This window comes from Lepidochelys kempii, chromosome 5, assembly GCF_965140265.1.
Source record: "Lepidochelys kempii isolate rLepKem1 chromosome 5, rLepKem1.hap2, whole genome shotgun sequence".
NCBI classification, from domain to species: domain Eukaryota; kingdom Metazoa; phylum Chordata; order Testudines; family Cheloniidae; genus Lepidochelys; species Lepidochelys kempii.
Genome location: NC_133260.1, coordinates 32,443,293 through 32,462,949, shown reverse-complemented (window position 1 = coordinate 32,462,949; position 19,657 = coordinate 32,443,293). Strand labels below are relative to the sequence as shown.

Sequence of the window (19,657 nt, the reverse complement as noted above, 5' to 3'; positions counted from 1 at the left end):
AGAATCAATCAGCATTTCTTCCCTATTTTTTTTTCAAATAGTTCTTCTTATGAAAGGAAATCCACATTTGCTGCAGTATAATCTGTAAATTGCTACTACCAGCAATTGGATTATATTTGATCATTACAATGTCTTTGGATACTGCTGTTTGTGTTCAATAAAAGAGAACTGTTGACTTTCCAAAGAAGGAATATTAATTCCTTCACAGTTACAAACCCAATATGCCTTCCAGATATACCGTTTGATATACTACTGTACCTGTAATGCATTACTGCCTTTACTGTTCGAAGCAGGTTCATCCTTAGCTGACACCTTCTGCTGCTTCTTATTCATCCCTAAAGACATTAAAATTACTTCAGGTTTACTGGTGTGTAAAGCATTGTAAGTATAAGATATACATGGAGAGTGAAAGCAGATATTGGAGTGGGGTCAGATTCCTCCGCAAAGCATCCTAAAATTCTTGTTCTCTGTCGCATCCCATGCTACCACCAGTCTGACTCAGTCCCAAGAGCCACACATTTGCACGACAGTTCCAATGCCTTTAAAATAGCCAAAGTACTTTTAAGTAGGTGCAACAGCAGTTACACATGAGCTTAAATTCCACTGAATTCAGTTTAAGAATGTGCTCAAGCATTTTGCTGAAAAGGGATGGACTTCAGTTTAAAGTTAATCAAGCTTTGCTGCTTGTGGTGTGCTATTGGAAAAATAATTAGAATGAGTCCACAGAAGATTTTAATTTAATATTTCATCTTCAATATTTTATTTATTTTTTATTATATTAGATGCTATTTTATTTTGGAAATCATGCCACTCTCCTAACTCCAGGACATTTAACACCTTTATTATTATTTATATTACAATAGCATCAAGGATCTTAGTCATGGACCAGGAACCGATTGTGCAAGGCGCTGTAAAAACACAGAACAAAAAGATGGTACTTTATGCTACTGTATCCTGTCCTTTATTCCTACATGGTCCAATCCAGCAGTGCACCTTAGCATGTACCTAACTTTAAGCATATGAGTAGTCCTATTGACTTAAATGGGAGTACTCTTCAGATTGAAGTTAAGCACACACTTAAGTGCTTTTTCTGGATTGGGTCCTATATGCCTATGCATACGTATATTGCATATAAATATATTTGCATGCTGTGGCCAAGCTCTTTAAAAACAGAAGTGTAAAAGCAGGCTCCCAAGTCCACATTTAGGCTCCTTTCCAAAGTAATGGATACCAGTTGCCAAATTCTTCAATGGGAGGTCCTGGCTGCTCAGCACCCTTGAAAATCAGGGCATGTATTTAAGACCATAAATGGGAATTTAGGAGCCTATTTTTTGCATACAGGAGCTCCTGTTTTTGTAAATGCTGGCCTAAGATAGAAAGAGACAAAATTACTACAATGATTAAAACAATGAAGCAGGTAAAAAAAATCAGCAAATTAAAATATCTCTTTACATTCACCCCTCTTTAGAGTGATTTATAAATATCACCTGAGTAACCAAATGATATGCTTGACAGTGGACTAAGGTAGATCCCAATTCCAAACATTGCACCATGGAGCTGAAAAAGAATGTAAAAAAGGCTTAACATTAATTTGATAGTTTTACGAAGGAAATCAACATGGCACATGATCTAAACTGATCTGGATAATTATTTGCCCTCCCACCAATACAGTATCTGATATTAAATTATGTACAAAATAAGTCCTAAGAAAACTTGTGGCAAATATTATACAAACTCTTCTGTATCAAGCTAAAATACTCCTGCATACCCTGAAGACCATTTTTATGGCAGACCATTCCAATTGCCTGCAGATAAAGGAGTTTGCCCCAGTTTATAGCTGTAAAATAGTGTTTTCTATTTTTAGATCTACTGGTGGTAAAGGAAATTCTTCTCCATATTCTGAAGTTATAGATGTATTTGTGTTGAGATTTAACACTGCAAACCATGAACAAATCAATGTCCTGCATGTTATCAGCAAACACAATGATAAACAATCAAAAAAAGTTAGGTTAAATCTGAAATGTAACCCTTGATCCTGAAAACAATTATGCGTCTGCATGGCTTTATTCATAATACATGTTTGCAGTATCAGGCCCACAGTTTGTATAATTTTTAAATTAGGTAAATAAATAAATGATCGCTGTTAGATTTATTCCAGAAGTCAGTGATGCTTTTGCCTAATTCATGTTTTTAAACAGGGTTTCCAAGAGCACCTGGTAGAAATATAGAGACAGAGTCTGCAAATGTGAATAACTTTAGTGACTTCAGAGGAACTGCTCAGGTCCTTATTAAGGTGCAGCCAAGAGCTTAAGTAGGGAGTGCTGTCATTCTTCCCAACTTTCTCTCTTCCCTCTTTTCCACTGATGTCTATTTTCCCTCCCTCCCTATTGTACTGTCTCTCTCTTCTGTCCACTCTGTTACCTTTGCACTCTTTATCTGTATTCACTGAATCCTTTTGTTTTATTTCCCCTCTTCTGAACTGCTCTCTGTTAATTTTCTCTCTCCTCTTAGCTTGCTCCATTCAGTTACCTCACTCTCATTCTCCTCCATGACTCAGTCCTTATGATGCTCTCTTTAGCAGTACTGAACAACACCTCCCAGATGGAAGAGGAAGCCCTCCATCTGGTACTTCCTCTTCCACTGAAGGTGCTGCTGTGCACAGCCTCAGTGTGAATCCCTAACCTTGCTGAAGTCAATGGGAGTTTAGCTATTGACTTCACTGGGGCCAGGATTTCACCATCAGTGCTTCAGAAGGACCAGTGGAACAACTGATTACTGTGAAAGAAGGGAGGATATAATTGCACCATTTAGTTTTTGATTGCCAAGATGGCCACCTCAACTGCCTCTCCCCAAAAGTGCCCTATGTTTAATATGTAACCTTGTACCTATGGGTCAGATAAGAACCCTTGTATCTATTATTTACCTGCAGCCTTGTATTGGAAGCAACAACTAAGCCATTCCTCAGGATGGAGTGCCAGTTTTCAATGTGTGAACCACTTAAAAATAAAGTGGAAAGAAGGAAAATAAGTAGCGTTTCAAGACACCCAGAATTAAATTTACCATTTTCTCTAAAACAATGTATTTGCAATTGAAAACCTCTAACTCTTAGAATATCTGTGTTTTTCTTTACACATATTTTCAGATGATGAAAGCACAATAAGAACTGTTAGCATTATTTTTACTAATTCCTTTTTCATACTTACTGAAATGCAAAGGTACTTCCATACAGATTTTTAGCAGCTCTGAAATTGGATTCTTTGGCTGGTGGACTGCTGAGAAGGAGGAACTGATGGGGAGTGTGCATAAACTTCAGTTGCTATAAAATATAACAGCACACAAGTGAAAAGATGCTAATGAACATGAACCTGTTGTGTTTTCAGAATTAAGTTTTTCTAAGATATTGTGCTGGTTCACGCAATATACTATTACTCCTCAAGTCAGATATGAAATAATTTGAAGCCAGTTTCATTATAATAGCTTGTATTTCCAATCAAATTATAAAAATACCGCCCAGTTTATGAAGTATATGAAAGTGCGTGACATACACGACAACCTAAGATAACCCATGCTGACACCACTGAAATAACTGAATTGAGTAATATATCCATGGTGTTTTGATCAGAATGGTGTGATGCTGGTAGACTAAGTATTAGCTCATGCCAAATCTCCAGGTCTCACTGAACACTTACAAAAGCAAACTGGAAATAGGAATAGTTACTGAGGCCTGGTATACACTACAGGGTTAGGTCGAATTTAGCTGCATTAGGTTGATTTAAAAATGACTGCATCCACACAACCAATCCCATTCCATCAACCTAAAGGGCTCTTAAAATCGACTTCTGTACTCCTCCCCGAAGAGGGGAGCAGCGCTAAAATCGACCTTGCTGGGTTGAATTTCATAGAATCATAGAATATCAGGGTTGGAAGGGACCCCAGAAGGTCATCTAGTCCAACCCCCTGCTCGAAGCAGGACCAATTCCCAGTTAAATCATCCCAGCCAGGGCTTTGTCAAGCCTGACCTTAAAAACCTCTAAGGAAGGAGATTCTACCACCTCCCTAGGTAACGCATTCCAGTGTTTCACCACCCTCTTAGTGAAAAAGTTTTTCCTAATATCCAATCTAAACCTCCCCCACTGCAACTTGAGACCATTACTCCTCGTTCTGTCATCTGCTACCATTGAGAACAGTCTAGAGCCATCCTCTTTGGAACCCCCTTTTAGGTAGTTGAAAGCAGCTATCAAATCCCCCCTCATTCTTCTCTTCTGCAGGCTAAACAATCCCAGCTCCCTCAGCCTCTCCTCATAACTCATGTGTTCCAGTCCCCTAATCATTTTTGTTGCCCTTCGCTGGACTCTCTCCAATTTATCCACATCCTTCTTGAAGTGTGGGGCCCAAAACTGGACACAGTACTCCAGATGAGGCCTCACCAATGTCGAATAGAGGGGAACGATCACGTCCCTCGATCTGCTCGCTATGCCCCTACTTATACATCCCAAAATGCCATTGGCCTTCTTGGCAACAAGGGCACACTGCTGACTCATATCCAGCTTCTCGTCCACTGTCACCCCTAGGTCCTTTTCTGCAGAACTGCTGCCTAGCCATTCGGTCCCTAGTCTGTAGCTGTGCATTGGGTTCTTCCGTCCTAAGTGCAGGACCCCGCACTTATCCTTATTGAACCTCATCAGATTTCTTTTGGCCCAATCCTCCAATTTGTCTAGGTCCTTCTGTATCCTATCCCTCCCCTCCAGTGTATCTACCACTCCTCCCAGTTTAGTATCATCCGCAAATTTGCTGAGAGTGCAATCCACACCATCCTCCAGATCATTTATGAAGATATTGAACAAAACCGGCCCCAGGACCGACCCTTGGGGCACTCCACTTGATACCGGCTGCCAACTAGACATGGAGCCATTGATCACTACCCGTTGAGCCCGACAATCTAGCCAGCTTTCTACCCACCTTATAGTGCATTCATCCAGCCCATACTTCCTTAACTTGCTGACAAGAATACTGTGGGAGACCGTGTCAAAAGCTTTTCTAAAGTCAAGAAACAATACATCCACTGCTTTCCCTTCATCCACAGAACCAGTAAGCTCATCATAAAAGGCTATTAGATTAGTCAGGCATGACCTTCCCTTGGTGAATCCATGCTGGCTGTTCCTGATCACTTTCCTCTCATGCAAGTGCTTCAGGATTGATTCTTTGAGGACCTGCTCCATGATTTTTCCAGGGACTGAGGTGAGGCTGACTGGCCTGTAGTTCCCAGGATCCTCCTTCTTCCCTTTTTTAAAGATTGGCACTACATTAGCCTTTTTCCAGTCATCCGGGACTTCCCCGGTTCACCACGAGTTTTCAAAGATAATGGCCAATGGCTCTGCAATCACAGCCGCCAATTCCTTCAGCACTCTTGGATGCAACTCGTCCGGCCCCATGGACTTGTGCACGTCCAGCTTTTCTAAATAGTCCCTAACCACCTCTATCTCCACAGAGGGCTGGCCATCTCTTCCCCATTTTGTGATGCCCAGCACAGCAGTCTGGGAGCTGACCTTGTTAGTGAAAACAGAGGCAAAAAAAGCATTGAGTACATTAGCTTTTTCCACATCCTCTGTCACTAGGTTGCCTCCCTCATTCAGTAAGGGGCCCACACATTCCTTGGCTTTCTTCTTGTTGCCAACATACCTGAAGAAACCCTTCTTGTTACTCTTAACATCTCTGGCTAGCTGCAGCTCCAGGTGCGATTTGGCCCTCCTGATATCATTCCTACATGCCCGAGCAATATTTTTATACTCTTCCCTGGTCATATGTCCAACCTTCCACTTCTTGTAAGCTTCTTTTTTATGTTTAAGATCCGCTAGGATTTCACCATTAAGCCAAGCTGGTCGCCTGCCATATTTACTATTCTTTCGACTCATTGGGATGGTTTGTCCCTGTAACCTCAACAGGGATTCCTTGAAATACAGCCAGCTCTCCTGGACTCCTTTCCCCTTCAAGTTAGTCCCCCAGGGGATCCTGGCCATCCGTTCCCTGAGGGAGTCGAAGTCTGCTTTCCTGAAGTCCAGGGTCCGTATCCTGCTGCTTACCTTTCTTCCCTGTGTCAGGATCCTGAACTCAACCAACTCATGGTCACTGCCTCCCAGATTCCCATCCACTTTTGCTTCCCCCACTAATTCTACCCGGTTTGTGAGCAGCAGGTCAAGAAAAGCGCCCCCCCTAGTTGGCTCCTCTAGCACTTGCGCCAGGAAATTGTCCCCTACGCTTTCCAAAAACTTCCTGGATTTGGGGTAATTTGGGGTAGTGTGGACGCAAATCAATGGTATTGGCCTCCAGGAGCTATCCCAGAGTGCTCCATTGTGACCGCTCTGGACAGGACTTTGAACTCCGATGCACTAGCCAGGTACAGAGGAAAAGCCCCGGGAACTTTTAAATTTAATTTCCTATTTGGTCAGTGTGGCAAACTCAGCAGCACAGATGACCATGCAATCCCCCCAGAATTGTAGAGAGTAGAATGTTTCTAAGTTCCCCCTATCATCTCCGTCCCTGAGGTTACCACAGATTAGAAGGCGAAAAAACCACATTCGTGATGACATGTTTTCCGAGCTCTTGCAGTCCTCCCTCACTGATAGGGCACAGCTTAATGCATGGAGGCATTCAGTGGCAGAGGCCAGGAAAGAATTAAGTGAGTGTGAAGAGTGGAGGCAGGACGAGATACTGAGGCTAATGGGAGAGCAAACAGACATGATGAAGCGTCTGTTGGAGCTGCAGGAAAGCCAACAAGAGCACAGACCCCCGCTGCATCCACTGTATAACTGCCTACCGCTCCGGGCACCCAGCCACTCCACTCCAGAGGATGGCCCAAGCAACAGAAGGCTGTCATTCAAACAGTTTGATTTTTTGTATGGCTACAATAAGCAATGTGGCCTTGTCCTTCCCTCCTTCCCCACCCCACCCGGGCTACCTTGTCCGTTATCTGATATTTTTTTTATTAATAAAGAACGAATGCATGGTTTCAAACCAATAGTGACTTTATTTCGAAGGGGGGAGGGTGGTTGGCTTACAGCAAATTAAAATCAACAAAGGGGGCGGGTTTGCATTAAGGAGGAACACGCACAACTGTCACACCGAAGCCTGGCCAGTCATGAAACTGGTTTTCAAAGCCTCTCTGATGCGCAGCGCGCCTTGCTGCACTCTTCTAATTGCCGTGGTGTCTGGCTGATCAAAATTGGACGCCAGGCGATTTGCCTCAACCTCCCACCCCGCCATAACCGTCTCCCCCTTACTCTCACAGATATTATGGCGCACACAGCAAGCAGCAATAACAATGGGAATGTTGGTTGCGCTGTGGTCTGACCTAGTCAGCACACAGCGCCAACGAGCTTTTAAACGTCGAAAGGCACATTCTACCACCATTCTGCACTTGCTCCGCCTATAGTTGAATGGCTCCTTACTACTGTCCAGGCTTCATGAGCCATGGGAGCAAGGGGTAGGGTGGGGTAGGTTTGACCGTGAGGTGCTGCTGGCTGGGAGAGCAGCCTGAGGCAGAAGCCTCCAGCTCGCATGATATTCCAGGACTGAATCTCCATGAGATGAAACTTAAAGAAGAGAATGACCGGGAGTCTCTGGCTCCCATTCGGTGCTCTAAGAGGAGAATAGCCATGTCTGTCCAGGCGCCACTGATCAACCTCACCAAGGTCTGCCACGACCACCCAGGAGACATACAACGGCTATCAGTCCTACTGCACCATCTGCCGTGAAGGCAAGGTGCTGCTGCTGTGTAGCAATGCAGTACCGTGTCTGCCAGCAGCACGCAGGAGATGTATGGTGACGGTGGGCTGAGCGGGCTCCATGCTTGCCATGTTATGGCGTCTGCATGGGTAACCCACGAAAAAAGGCGCAAAATGATTGTCTGCGTTGCTTTCATGGAGGGAGCGAGGGCGGGGGGCCTGACAACATGTACCCAAAACCACCTGCGACAATGTTTTTGCCCCATCAGGCACTGGGAGTTTAACCCAGAATTCCAATGGGCAGCAGAGACTGTGGGAACTGTGGGATAGCTACCCACAGTGCACCACTCTGTAAGTTGATGCCAGCCACAGTAGTGAGGACGTACTCCACCGACTTAATGCGCTAAGTGTGGACATATGCAATCGACATATAAAATCGGTTTCTAAAAATCGACTTCTATAAAATCGACCTAATTTCGTAGCTTAGACATACCCTAAATCAAAAAGCCCATGGGCATCTCTTATTGTAATAGTACATGAAAAGTATACAACCATGAGCTTTTGTGTGGATTTTAGAAAGCTAAATGCTATCACCCAACCTGACCCATACCCCACACACTGAATAGAGGACTTACTGAATCTATTGGCTGGTGCAAAATTCATAAGCACACTGTATTTAACTTGTGGATACTGGCAAATTCCTTTAGATGCTGATGCCCAAGAAAAACCCACTTTTATAATGGAGTTTGGCCTATATGAGTTTAAGGCTATGCCTTTTGGATTAGTAAATGCAGGAACCACATTTCAGAGGCTTGTCAATGAAGTGCTGCAGGGGTTACAAATCTTTGCCAGGCCCTATATAGATGACTTGGGTATTTTCAGTAGCTCCTGGCAAGACCATTTAAACCATGTAGGAATTGTGTTACAAAGTCTGAGAGAAGTCAACCTCAAAGTCAAGGTCTCCAAATGCAAGATGGGGGCTGCTGAAGTATCCTACCTAGGACACAGAGTGGTAAGTGGGTTGGTTTTAAAGGTAGAAGTTATTCAGAGTTGGCCTGCTTATTGAACAAGAAGCAGGCCCAATTCTTTATTGGCCTGGTGAACTATTACTGGAGGTTTGTAAAATTACATTGTGGCCCTCATAAGAGACCTTACAAAAAGAAGGAAATCAGACCAGGTGGTAAGGACAGAGGCTGTGAGATAGGCTTCCAGAAAAGAAGCTTTGTCTAAAGAGGCTGTTTTGGTCAACTCTGATTTCAGAAAACAATTTGTGCTGTGTACTGACACTTCTAAAACTGGGTTAAGTGCAGTACTGATGCAGGATGGGGTGGGGAACAAGAGGCATCCCATTACCTACTTAAGCAAAAACTGACCCCCACTGAACAAAACTATGCTCTCCCTGAGAAAGAATGCTATGCCACTGTCTGGGCAGTTAAGCAACCTAAACCTTATTTGTCTTTATAGTTTATGTTTATATGAAATGTTTATAAAAAAATTAAGGTTTTGAATGATCACACCCCTTTGACGTTGCTGCACCGAGCTAAGGGGATGATTCTAGATTAGTTGGAGTTTAGCCCTACAGGAATTTGACATAGAAATAATTCATATGAAAGAGAAGGAAAATGTAGTGGTTGATGCCTTATCAGGAATGAGGGGAAGTGCGAGGTAGCCGGAGATTTTTGCCTGAGCAGTATCTGTAAGGGTGTCAGTGGCGCCCCTTGAGCGCTGTGCCCATGCGTCGGTATATCCGGTGCTGCCAGCCCTACGCCCTTTCAGTTCCTTCTTGACGGCATCTCCAACAGAGGGGCAGCTGGGCGGGTAATGGAATGGACATAAGCAACGCATCTCGAAGAACAAGAGTTACAAGGTAGGTAACTGCTTTTTCTTGTTCAAGTGCTTACTCATGTCAATTCCATTCTAGGTGACTCACAAGCAGGGTCAATGGAGGTGGGCTTGGATTTCATGGTCTTACAGCGCGCAGCACTGCTCTGCCGAAGCCAGCATCACCCTGGGCCTGCTGGGTAAGTGCATAATGGGACGTAAATGTGTGGACAGTTGACCAGGTAGCAGCTCTACAGATCTCTTGGATCGGCACCTGAGCCAGATGATGCTTGAGCTCTAGTTGAGTGTGCCTTGACTATTGCCGGTGGAGGCACTTTCGCCAGTTCATAGCTGTAGCGGATGCAGGCCATGATCCAGAATGAAGTCCTTTGAGCAGATACTGGATGACCTTTCATCCTGTCTGCCACCACAACGAACAGCTGCACTGACTTGTGAAATGGCTTTGTCCTTGTTAGGATATAGATATTCATGCCTGTCTGTGAAGGCCTATGCTCTTAAGAATTTAGGTGTATTCATATCAACGTAGCTAGTTATAGAGGTATAAAAGAAAGAATCAAAATCACTGTCTGCCAGTGTAAGGGCCTTCTCTTACTGTGACAGTCTGAGGCCCTGTTCTTAGGCTAAGATCTTGGCTAAGCAGCAGAGGCAGTCATAAGCTGGGAAGTGAACGGTCACATCCTTATATTCCAAACTAGTCATGTTGAAATAAGGTGCTATTGGGCTGTTAGGAATACAATCCTGTCTTGATAATGCCTATCACCGCCAGAGAAAAGGAAGTGCCTAGAAAATGTAAAAGGAAACTTAGTTTGATAGCATCCTGTCTGGCAAGAACTCACTTATCAATAGCTGGGATGTGAAATCCTCATTTCTGTGTTGTTCTATCATTGTAGTTCCCATTTCCCATTGTTTGTCTGTATAATCTCTGTCTGGTTCTGTGATTGTTTCTGTCTGCTGTATAATTAATTTTGCTGGGTGTAAACTAATTAAGGTGGTGGGATATAATTGGTTAAATAATCATGTTACAATATGCTAGGTTAGTTAAATTTCAGTAAAATGATTGGTTAAGGTACAGCTAAGCAAAACTCAAGTTTTACTATATAGTCTGCAATCAGGAAGTGTGTGTGTGGGGGGGGAATGGGAACAGGGAATGAGGGTGTGGAAATTGGCATCATGTTTTGCTAAGGGGGGGAAATGGGAACAGGGACACAGGTAAGGCTATGTGGTGTCGTAGCTGGGAAAGGGGACACTAAGGAAGGAAACTGGAATCATGCTTGCTGGAAGTTCACCCCAATAAACATTGAATTGTTTGCACCTTTGGACTTCGGGTATCGTTGCTCTCTGTTCATGCGAGAAGGACCAGGGAAGTGAGTGGGTGAAGGAATAAGCCCCCTAACAGTCCTGTTGATGTAGAAGGCCAGCGCTCCTCCTCCAATTTCTTCAGGAAGAAGACAGGTAAGTATGTCCTGTCTGGTAGGAACCTGGGAAACTACCTTGGGCAGGAATGTTGGCTGCGGCTGCAGCTGGACCTTATCCTTATAGAAGAATGCATAGGGCAGTTCTGAAGTAAGCACGCTGATCTCAGACACCCTGCATGCGGACATTACCGCAACCAGGAACAAAATCTTCCACAAGAGAAGGAGAACAGAGCAGGAAGCCAGAGGTTCAAAAGGAGGCCCCTTGAGGCTCAACAGCATGAGAGGGAGGGATACAGTCCTGGATGTGAGGGTAGAGACACTGCAGACCTTTCAAAAAACAGACCGTCATGTCATGAGCGAAGACCGACTTGCCTTGGAAAAGAGGGTGGAAAGTCGAAACAGCAGCCATGTGGATCCTGATTGATAACAGGGACAAGCCCTGGATCTTGAGGTGTGGAAGATAATCCAGGATCACCTGCAGCGAGGCCTGGATACATCGTTCTGAAGCCCAGCATGTGAACCTTTTCCACTTAGCCAGGTAAGTCGTTCTTCTGCTATCCAACAAGAGCTGTTGAACCTGGGCTGAACATTCCCGCTTCTCCGCATTCAGCCATGCAGTAGCCATGCTATCAACTGCAACACCGCCAGGTTCAGGTGCAGAAGACTGCCACGGTTTGGGGATAGCAGGTCCAGCCAGAGAGGCAGTTGCAGTGGGGCAGCTACCGAAAGGTCCAGCAGGGTGCCAAACCAGTGTTGGAGAGGCCACTCGGAGGCTATCAGGATAATCTTTACCCTGTCCTGTTTGGTCTTCACAAAGACTCTGTGGATCAATGGCACTGGCGGGAAGGCGTATATCAGTGCCCCCGACCACTGGAGCAGGAAAGTGTCTAACAGTGAACCCCTGTCCATCCTCCAGAGTGAACAGAACACAAGGCATTTCCTGTTCTGACGGTATGCGAACAAGTCCACCTGGGGAGTTCCCCACTTCCGGAAGATAATAATGACCGCCTCTGGATGGAGTGACCACTCTTGGCGAGATGAAAAGGTCCTGCTGAGGTGATCCAAGATGTTCCTGGTTCCAGTCAGGTGCGCTGCTATCAGATGAATGGCATGCCGCACAGAAAAATGCCAAAGGCAGAGAGCTTCTTGACAAAGGGCCGAAGATCTAGCACCGCCCTGCCTGTTGATAAAATACATCACAGCTGTATTGTCTGTCAGGACCTGCATCACCTTGCCCTTCAGGTGGGGCAAGAAAGCCTGGCAGGCCAGGCAAACTGCTCTGAGCTCCCTGACGTTGATGTGGAGGGCCAGAATGTCCCGCAACCAGGGGCCCTGGGTGCTCAGCTGGCCCAGGTAGGCTCCCCAGCCCAGGTCCAAAGCATCAGAGACCAGGGTAAGCAATGGGAACGGGGTTGAGAAGGGGACTCTCTCCAACACTGACCTGGGGTCCAACCATCAATCCAGGGATGATCTGATGCGGTCTGGCACCCTGACTACCCGGTCTAGGTTGTGTCTCTTGGGGACGTAGACCGACACAAGCCACACTTGCAGAGGCTGGAGATGGACCTGAGCATGGCTGACCACGTATGTATATGCGGCCATGTGGTCCAACGCCAGCTGAGACATGGTGAGTAGGTGGTTCTTTACATGGGAGATCAGGTCCGACATGGCCCGAAAACACGCTTCTGGTAGGAAGACTTTGGCCTGCATGGAGTCGAGAACTGCCCTGATGAACTCTATTCGCTGGACAGGCAATAAGGTGGATTCCTTTATCAATAGGCCCAGGTTGCGGCAGGTGGAATGCACCAGATTGAGGCTCCTTTGCACTTACTCCTGATACCTGCCATTGATGAGCCATTTGTCGAGATATGGGAAGACCTGGACCCCTTGACATCTCAGGTAAGCAGCCACTGGCGCCATACACTTTGTGAACACCTTCAAGGACGATGATAGGCCAAAAGATAGCGCCGTGAATTGAAAATGGCATCCACGAACTATAAAATCAAGGAAATGTCTGTGACCCTGGAATGTGAAAATAAGTATCCTTCAAGTCGAGGGTGGCATACCAGTTTCCCAGATCCAGGGAGGGGATGATGGAGGCCAGGGAGACCATGCGAAACTTCAACTTTCTGAGAGACTTGCTGAAGCAACGCAGATCCAGAATGGGTCTGAGAACCCCACTTTTGCATTTGTGATTAAGAAATAGCAGGAATAGAACCCTTTTCTCTTCATGTCCTGAGGAACCTCCTGCACTGCCCCAAGATCCAGGAGGTTCTCGACTTCTTGGACAAAAAGTTGCTCTTGAGTAGGGTCCCTGAAGAGGAACAGAGAAAAGTGGTGGGTAGGAGGGAGGGGTGGCCAAAAATTGCAGGGGATAGTCCTGAGAAACTATATCCAGCACTCAGTGGTCCGAGGTGACCTGAAACCAGGCCGAATGGTAGGGATGAAGACAGTCAAGGAAAGAACAAGGTGGACCTGGGAATTGACTGGGGCATTGCTCTTGAGTGCACCTTCAAAATGAATGCTTCTGGCCCCTGGGATGCTTTGCTGGGCCGAGTGGGTGAGCAGGAGGAGGAAGGGCGGCGACAACTAAAGCTTATGTCTCTATTCCTTCTTCTTCTTGCAGGCCCTTGATGAGGCTGCCAAGGCCTTGGCGGTGGGGGCAGCCAGAACTGCTTTTGAGCAGACTGCGGTGTATGCATGCCCAGCGAGCGAAGGGTGGCCTGAGTGTCCTTCAATCCATGCAGCCTTGTATCAGTCTGCACTGAAAAGAGACTGTTCGCATCAAATGGGAGGTTCTGGATAGAGGTCTGCAGCTCTTGTGACAGGGCAGCGGTCTGAAGCCAGGAGCTGCGCCTCATGACCATTGCCGATGTGAACACACTGGCCACCAAGCCTGATGTGTCATGTCATCTGGAGGGAGCATCTAGCCGCCACGGTGCCCTCCTCCACCAGGGTACCAAATTCCTGGGCCAAACCCTGAGGGAAGGACTCCTTGAACTTACAGAGGGAATCCCATAAGTTAAAACTGTACCTGTCCAAGAGGGCCTGATGGTTCATCACCCGGAATTGCAGGCTGACTGTTGAATAAATTTTTCTCCCGAAAAGGTCCAACCTTTTGGCCTCTTTATTTTTGGGAGTTGAACTAGTGTGGCCTTGCTTGTCCTTTTCATTGGCCGCAAAAACAATCAGCAAGCCCGGAGGTGGGTGGGTATAAAGGTACTTGAACCCTTTGATCAAGATGAAGTACTTCTTTTCAGTCCTTTTGGAGGTGGGAGGGATGGACAGAGGGTCTTGGCAATTTTTAGGACCATCATATACTGGTAGTGTGACATGTGCTGGGGTAGAGGCCAAGAGGACATTGAACAAGGTATCCGCCTGCTCGGCCATCTCCTCCACCTCTAGGCCCAAGTTCTCGGCCACCCATTGAAGCAGGGCCTGGGGTTCCTTAAAATCGTCTGGGGAGCTGGAACTCGAGGGTCCCGCGATCACCTCATCCAGGAATGAGGACGATGATTGAACAGCTGTGGGAGGCTTAGGGGCATCAACCCCTGGGGAGAGGGGAATTTTGGGGAGGGCACTGTCTCCTCTACCTCCAACCTCATGAACCGAGTCCAGTGCCGCCAGCTGTTGCTCCTAGGTGGTGGCAGATGAGTGGTGCGAGGGAGGCATCACCATGACCGGCACTTCCCACGTGCTCCAATAAGGACACTGCACTGGTCGCTGCCCGTGCCATCAAGGTGTCGACGTCGACGAAGCCTCGGGAGCCCAACTGCATCAGTGGAGTCTGGGTGAGGGGCTGAACTGCCTTCCGTGCTGGAGGAATCCCCATCTGGAGGCCATGTTGGGGCCAGCGATGCCTGAGTCTGCCTGCTAACTGTTGCCACCAGAAACCGGTGCCCAGAGCAAGGGGATTGGTGCTGGTCCCAAGGAGACTGGTGCCAGTGGGTCTGGAGACATGATGGGGAGCAGGCGACCAAGATTTGAGCTGAGAGGACGACCGGCGGGTGAATGAACGGTGCCAGTAGTATGGCGATGAGTGTATCCCTCTAGGTGATCCGTGTTGAGACAGAAGGGACCGCGATCGTGGTGCTGGTGACCAAGAGCAAGCCCCAGAGGATCTGGGCTGTGATTCCGGCAATCTGCGGCGTGGAGGTGGAGAGCACTATCTCACCTCGGGGGATCAGCGGAGCTTCACTGTCCCCTAAGGGGTCTTAGTGGTTAGCTTGCCCTCATGGGGAGCTTTTGCCATTTCCTGAGGTTCGTGTTATCAGCAGTGCAGGCGGAGGCCTCTGCTCTCTCGGCACTGGGGGAGCTTGGGAAAGAATTGGTGCCGCCAGGGGTTGGGTCCTATTCTGCTCTTGGGAGTCGGTGGTGGACATTTTAAGGGGCTAAGGGCCCGGGGAGGCACAGACATGTGGCTCTGGAGTGGCCAGGTGGCCCGAACTCCGTCCCTTCCCATGGCCCTTCTTTCCTACTGCTGGGGAGCCGTACTTCTTTACATTCTTCTTGGACACTGGTGATGGGGAGCAGTGCTGGGCAGACCCTGGTGCCAGGGACGCACTGCGCCCTGAGGCCGAGGTACTTGGCAAGTCTTGGCGGGATGGCTCGGAAGCCAGACGAAGGGCAGACTCCATGAAGATAGCCCGTAAATGAATATCCCACTCCTTCTGAGTCCTGGGCTGAAAGTTCTTACAAATATGGCACTTGTCCTTTACATGTGATGCCCTCAAACACTTGAGGCAGCTGCTATGGAGGTCACTTACAGGCATAGGTCTGTTACAGTCCACGCAGGTCTTAAACCTGGGAGCTCGGGGCATGCCCCGCCTGGGGCAAAGTCCCCACTTGGACTCTAACTTCTAACTACTAACTACACTTAACTACTTAACACTAACTACTATCAACAAACTATTTACAAGGCCCTAAGGCTCTAAGTCAGTAGAGACGCAACCGCTAGCCCTTCCTATGCAAGGAAAGGTGCTCCGACTAACCACCACGGGTGGTAAGAAGGAACTGAGAGGGCACAGGGCTTGCGGCGCATGATATACCAATGCACGGGCATGACACTTAAAGGGGCGCCACTGCCGGCCCTACGAATACCGCTAAGGCAAAAAACTCTGACAACCGCACATGTGGGCGCATGCACACCTATTGAACATAAGCAACTCGAAGAAGAAAGCAGCCTTGTGTAACACAAATGAAGAACTTTAACAGGAAAGTGCTAATTCTTGTGCATTTGAAGGCAAGAGGCCATTGTGTATGATAATCAGAGATCAAAGACTCTAAGGGTATGTCCACACTATAAATAAAAATCTGTAGCTGGCCTGTGCCAGCTGACTCAGGTGCTGTTTCATTGCAGTGTAGACTTCTAGGTTCAGGCTGCAGCCTGAGCACTGGGACCCTGCCACTTCGCAGGGTCTAGAGCTCAGGCTCCAGCCGTGGGTATTTAATTGCAGTGCATTCCTCTCTCTTCCACCCTCAAAGAGCCCACTTGGGTAGTGACCCTGCCAGCTTGTTTTCTGTGAGAAGAAAATATGGACACAAGGAAAAATTCTTCATCTCTGGAATGTTTGGATTCTAACAGGGTAGAATAACTGAATGACAAGACAGAGATTCCCCAGATAATTCTGAGCAGCCCCAGGAGACTTTTGGAAAATGGAGATTACTACATCTCGGCTCCCATTTAGAATGATAAACTGTGACTCAACTGTACATCTATTCTTATCTGCTTTAACCTTTCGGTAACTCTCATTCTTTTTCTTAGCTAATAAACCCTTAGTTAGTTTACAAAAGAAATGGCTACAAGCGTTGTCTTTGGAGTGAGATCTAGGATGCAAATCAACCTGCGTGAGTGATTGGTCTCTTGGGACTGGGTGTAACTTGGAATATTTTGTGATTTTTGGTGTAAGTGACCATTTATCATCTAGTCTAGCTTGCCTGGGTGGATTGCCTGTGACTCTATTATAAGACTATTGTAGTACTTTGGGAGTTCACACTTGGTATTGGGTTGATGAAATTTATTTATAGAATGTACCACCACTTTGGGGTGTCTGCTCTGCTTTTGAAAGTCTGCCCTGAAGTAGGCACTCATGGTCGTAAGCCACTCCAGAAAGCATTTCAGGTGGCTTTGAATTAAGACTCTGATTTGAAAGGCCACAGATTCATTCAGTGTATTTTAAACAAAATCAGAGGCATAATACTCTACTTAGGAATGAACAACTCAATTCAAAGAATCCCTTCCATGTGCCATAGCTACTGATTCCTTTTTATAGTACACCTACTTGTGTGCATGCATGCTAAACTATCTTTAACACACCCCTACATCTGTAATACACATCCTAAAGAGACAAAGTGTTCAAAAGGATCTATATTAGTGTGAAATATTGAAGTAATGAATGAGAACAGCAGGATGAATACTACAGAAATTAACCAGATATTACCAAGACTGTGTTGTTTCTTCACACAAATAAACAACACACTCACACACACATCACAAGTGAGATTTTTAAAAGCACTCAGCATTGACCTGAATCTGCTCTCACTGGAGTTAATGGTAATGCTCCTGCTAACTTAAATGGGAACAAAGTTAAAACAATGCTGAGTGATTCTGAAATCCCACCATACTAATATACAAAGAAAATAACTCCAAACTTACCCTGTTCACTGGTAGTTTCACAATATGTGACCTATTACTAGAAATAACCCTGAAATAAAGAAAAATAAATAAATGTATGTATCAAATGGGATAAACAATACACTTGTATTCTAGGCCATTGACAGAGGCTAGCTGAAGGCCTATGAATCACATGCATTCTACTTAAGTGGTGCATAGGCATGGTGCTGGTCAAAGGCTTGATTCAAAGTCCACTAGAGTCAGTGGGAGTCTTTCCATTGGTTTCAGTGGACTTTGGATCAGATCCTAAAAGCTCCCAGAAAAAAAATTAAATTCCAATAATTGTAAATGCCAGTATTAATTCTTAGGGACAGATAACACCAAATTTAAAATAATAAAATGATTATTCATTCAACATGGTACTGAAATAATTGTTATCTTAATGTAAGTCAGTTCTATACCACTGCAGAAGAGGATGCGCAAGCGGGTCCTGTTTATCCATCTGCTTCTTTATTTCCAAATATGGCGCCTATAAAACAGTAATTATGCTCTTTACTGCTGGTTAAAATTTTGTATATATTACATTACACATAACTCCATCTATAATAAATGAATACATTGGATTCATCATCACAGATTTAGTGACATTTAGCCTTGAAGAGTTATAACTGCCTTGACAACAACAAGAATTACTACAGCAATTATCCTCCCTTAGGTAGAATTTATAAGCTTACGCTTAGCTTCAGAACAAGTATATTGGAGCTAAGACTGTTGGTCACAGCAAGAACAGCAGAGGCCATCTAGTAGTGTTTGGCTCTGACATTAGGAAACTGGACTGGACCTTCAGTAAAACAAAGCCTCTCTAAAGTACTCTGTGGTAATTCACTCATAGCTATTTTAACTGCTTCATGGTATTAAATAGGTAAAATCAAGACCAGATAATGTTCACACTGAAAACTCCCACTGACTATATTAGGATCATGAAGTAGCCCTTTAAATCTACTCAGCCCAGCAATAATTATACTTCATCCTAGTATTAAAATGGCAACTTGATAATACAATGTGCAATATAGTAGCTTAATTCTTATACTAAAATTATGATAGTATTTTGTAAACACATCATTTTTCATTCCAGAATCTAAAAGTATTGTACAAACTTAGATTAACTGAGCTTTATAACACCTTGGTGAGGTTACATCTATTTAACAGCATGGTAACACTGTGTTGCTGCATTACTAGTAATCAGTTAACATCAATGGGACCACTTGTGAAGTAAAGTACTACTCAACAAAGGTAGTGTACAAAGGTATCAAAATCAGGCCTGAAGTGCGTATTCAGGAGCTGCATGATCTAAGTCACAGGAACCCTGGCTCCTAATCCCTCTCAATTTCACTTAAATGAACAAAGTTCTAGTTATAATAGAAATAAAGCCATCACCATAGTACAGTGTCACAAAATCAATGACCCTTGCTTTGAAAAATCAAAGACTTGGCTTGGCCTTGATATTTCCTGAAATGCATGAAGCAGCAGTTGGCCATTATTCTGTTACAATGTTCTATTCCACAGATATTATCTCTTATTTAAGCTTCCAGTGACCAGAATTCTGTTTCATCAGTTTTATTTTGTCACTGTCTAGATACTGCAGGTTGTTATTTTTAACACATATTTTTATATTGTTGCAGCTCGGCAGCAAAAATAAAAATACAATGCCATGCACCACCCTCATCCCCCAAAAGAGCAACAAATAAAAACAGGTACATCCTTCAATAAATTACAATTAAGATACTAAAAGACTTATACTTACCTGTGTCATTTCTCTAATAGAAGTAATACTATCCAATGCTTTCATGACTCGATCATAATTCTTCTTCTGATGTAATGTAAAATAAATGAATACATTAATTTGGGGGGGGGCTCTTTTATATATAAACATACTAATTCAGTGCTCTGAGTTCACATACTTTTGGTATAAAACAACAATTAAGACCAATGAACGACAACCAAGCCTTCTCATATCTCTACATCCAATATTCTTCTTCCATCCTACACATCAACTCATCCACAAC

The 19,657-nt window shown here is 45.2% G+C and overlaps 1 protein-coding gene across 2 annotated transcripts in view; it reads right to left on the bottom strand.

The window, feature by feature from the left end:
- Positions 1-19,657, bottom strand: part of PARP8 (poly(ADP-ribose) polymerase family member 8) — a 166,712-nt gene that overhangs the window by 12,903 nt on the left and 134,152 nt on the right. For both annotated transcript variants that reach the window (XM_073343909.1, XM_073343910.1), the window contains exons 17-23: positions 19,396-19,461; positions 18,053-18,120; positions 17,634-17,682; positions 3,204-3,316; positions 2,924-2,996; positions 1,488-1,557; positions 259-335 (exon numbers count right to left, since the gene is read on the bottom strand). In XM_073343909.1, the coding sequence (XP_073200010.1) occupies positions 259-335; positions 1,488-1,557; positions 2,924-2,996; positions 3,204-3,316; positions 17,634-17,682; positions 18,053-18,120; positions 19,396-19,461 (516 nt within the window). The remainder of the gene's footprint in view (positions 1-258; positions 336-1,487; positions 1,558-2,923; positions 2,997-3,203; positions 3,317-17,633; positions 17,683-18,052; positions 18,121-19,395; positions 19,462-19,657) is intronic.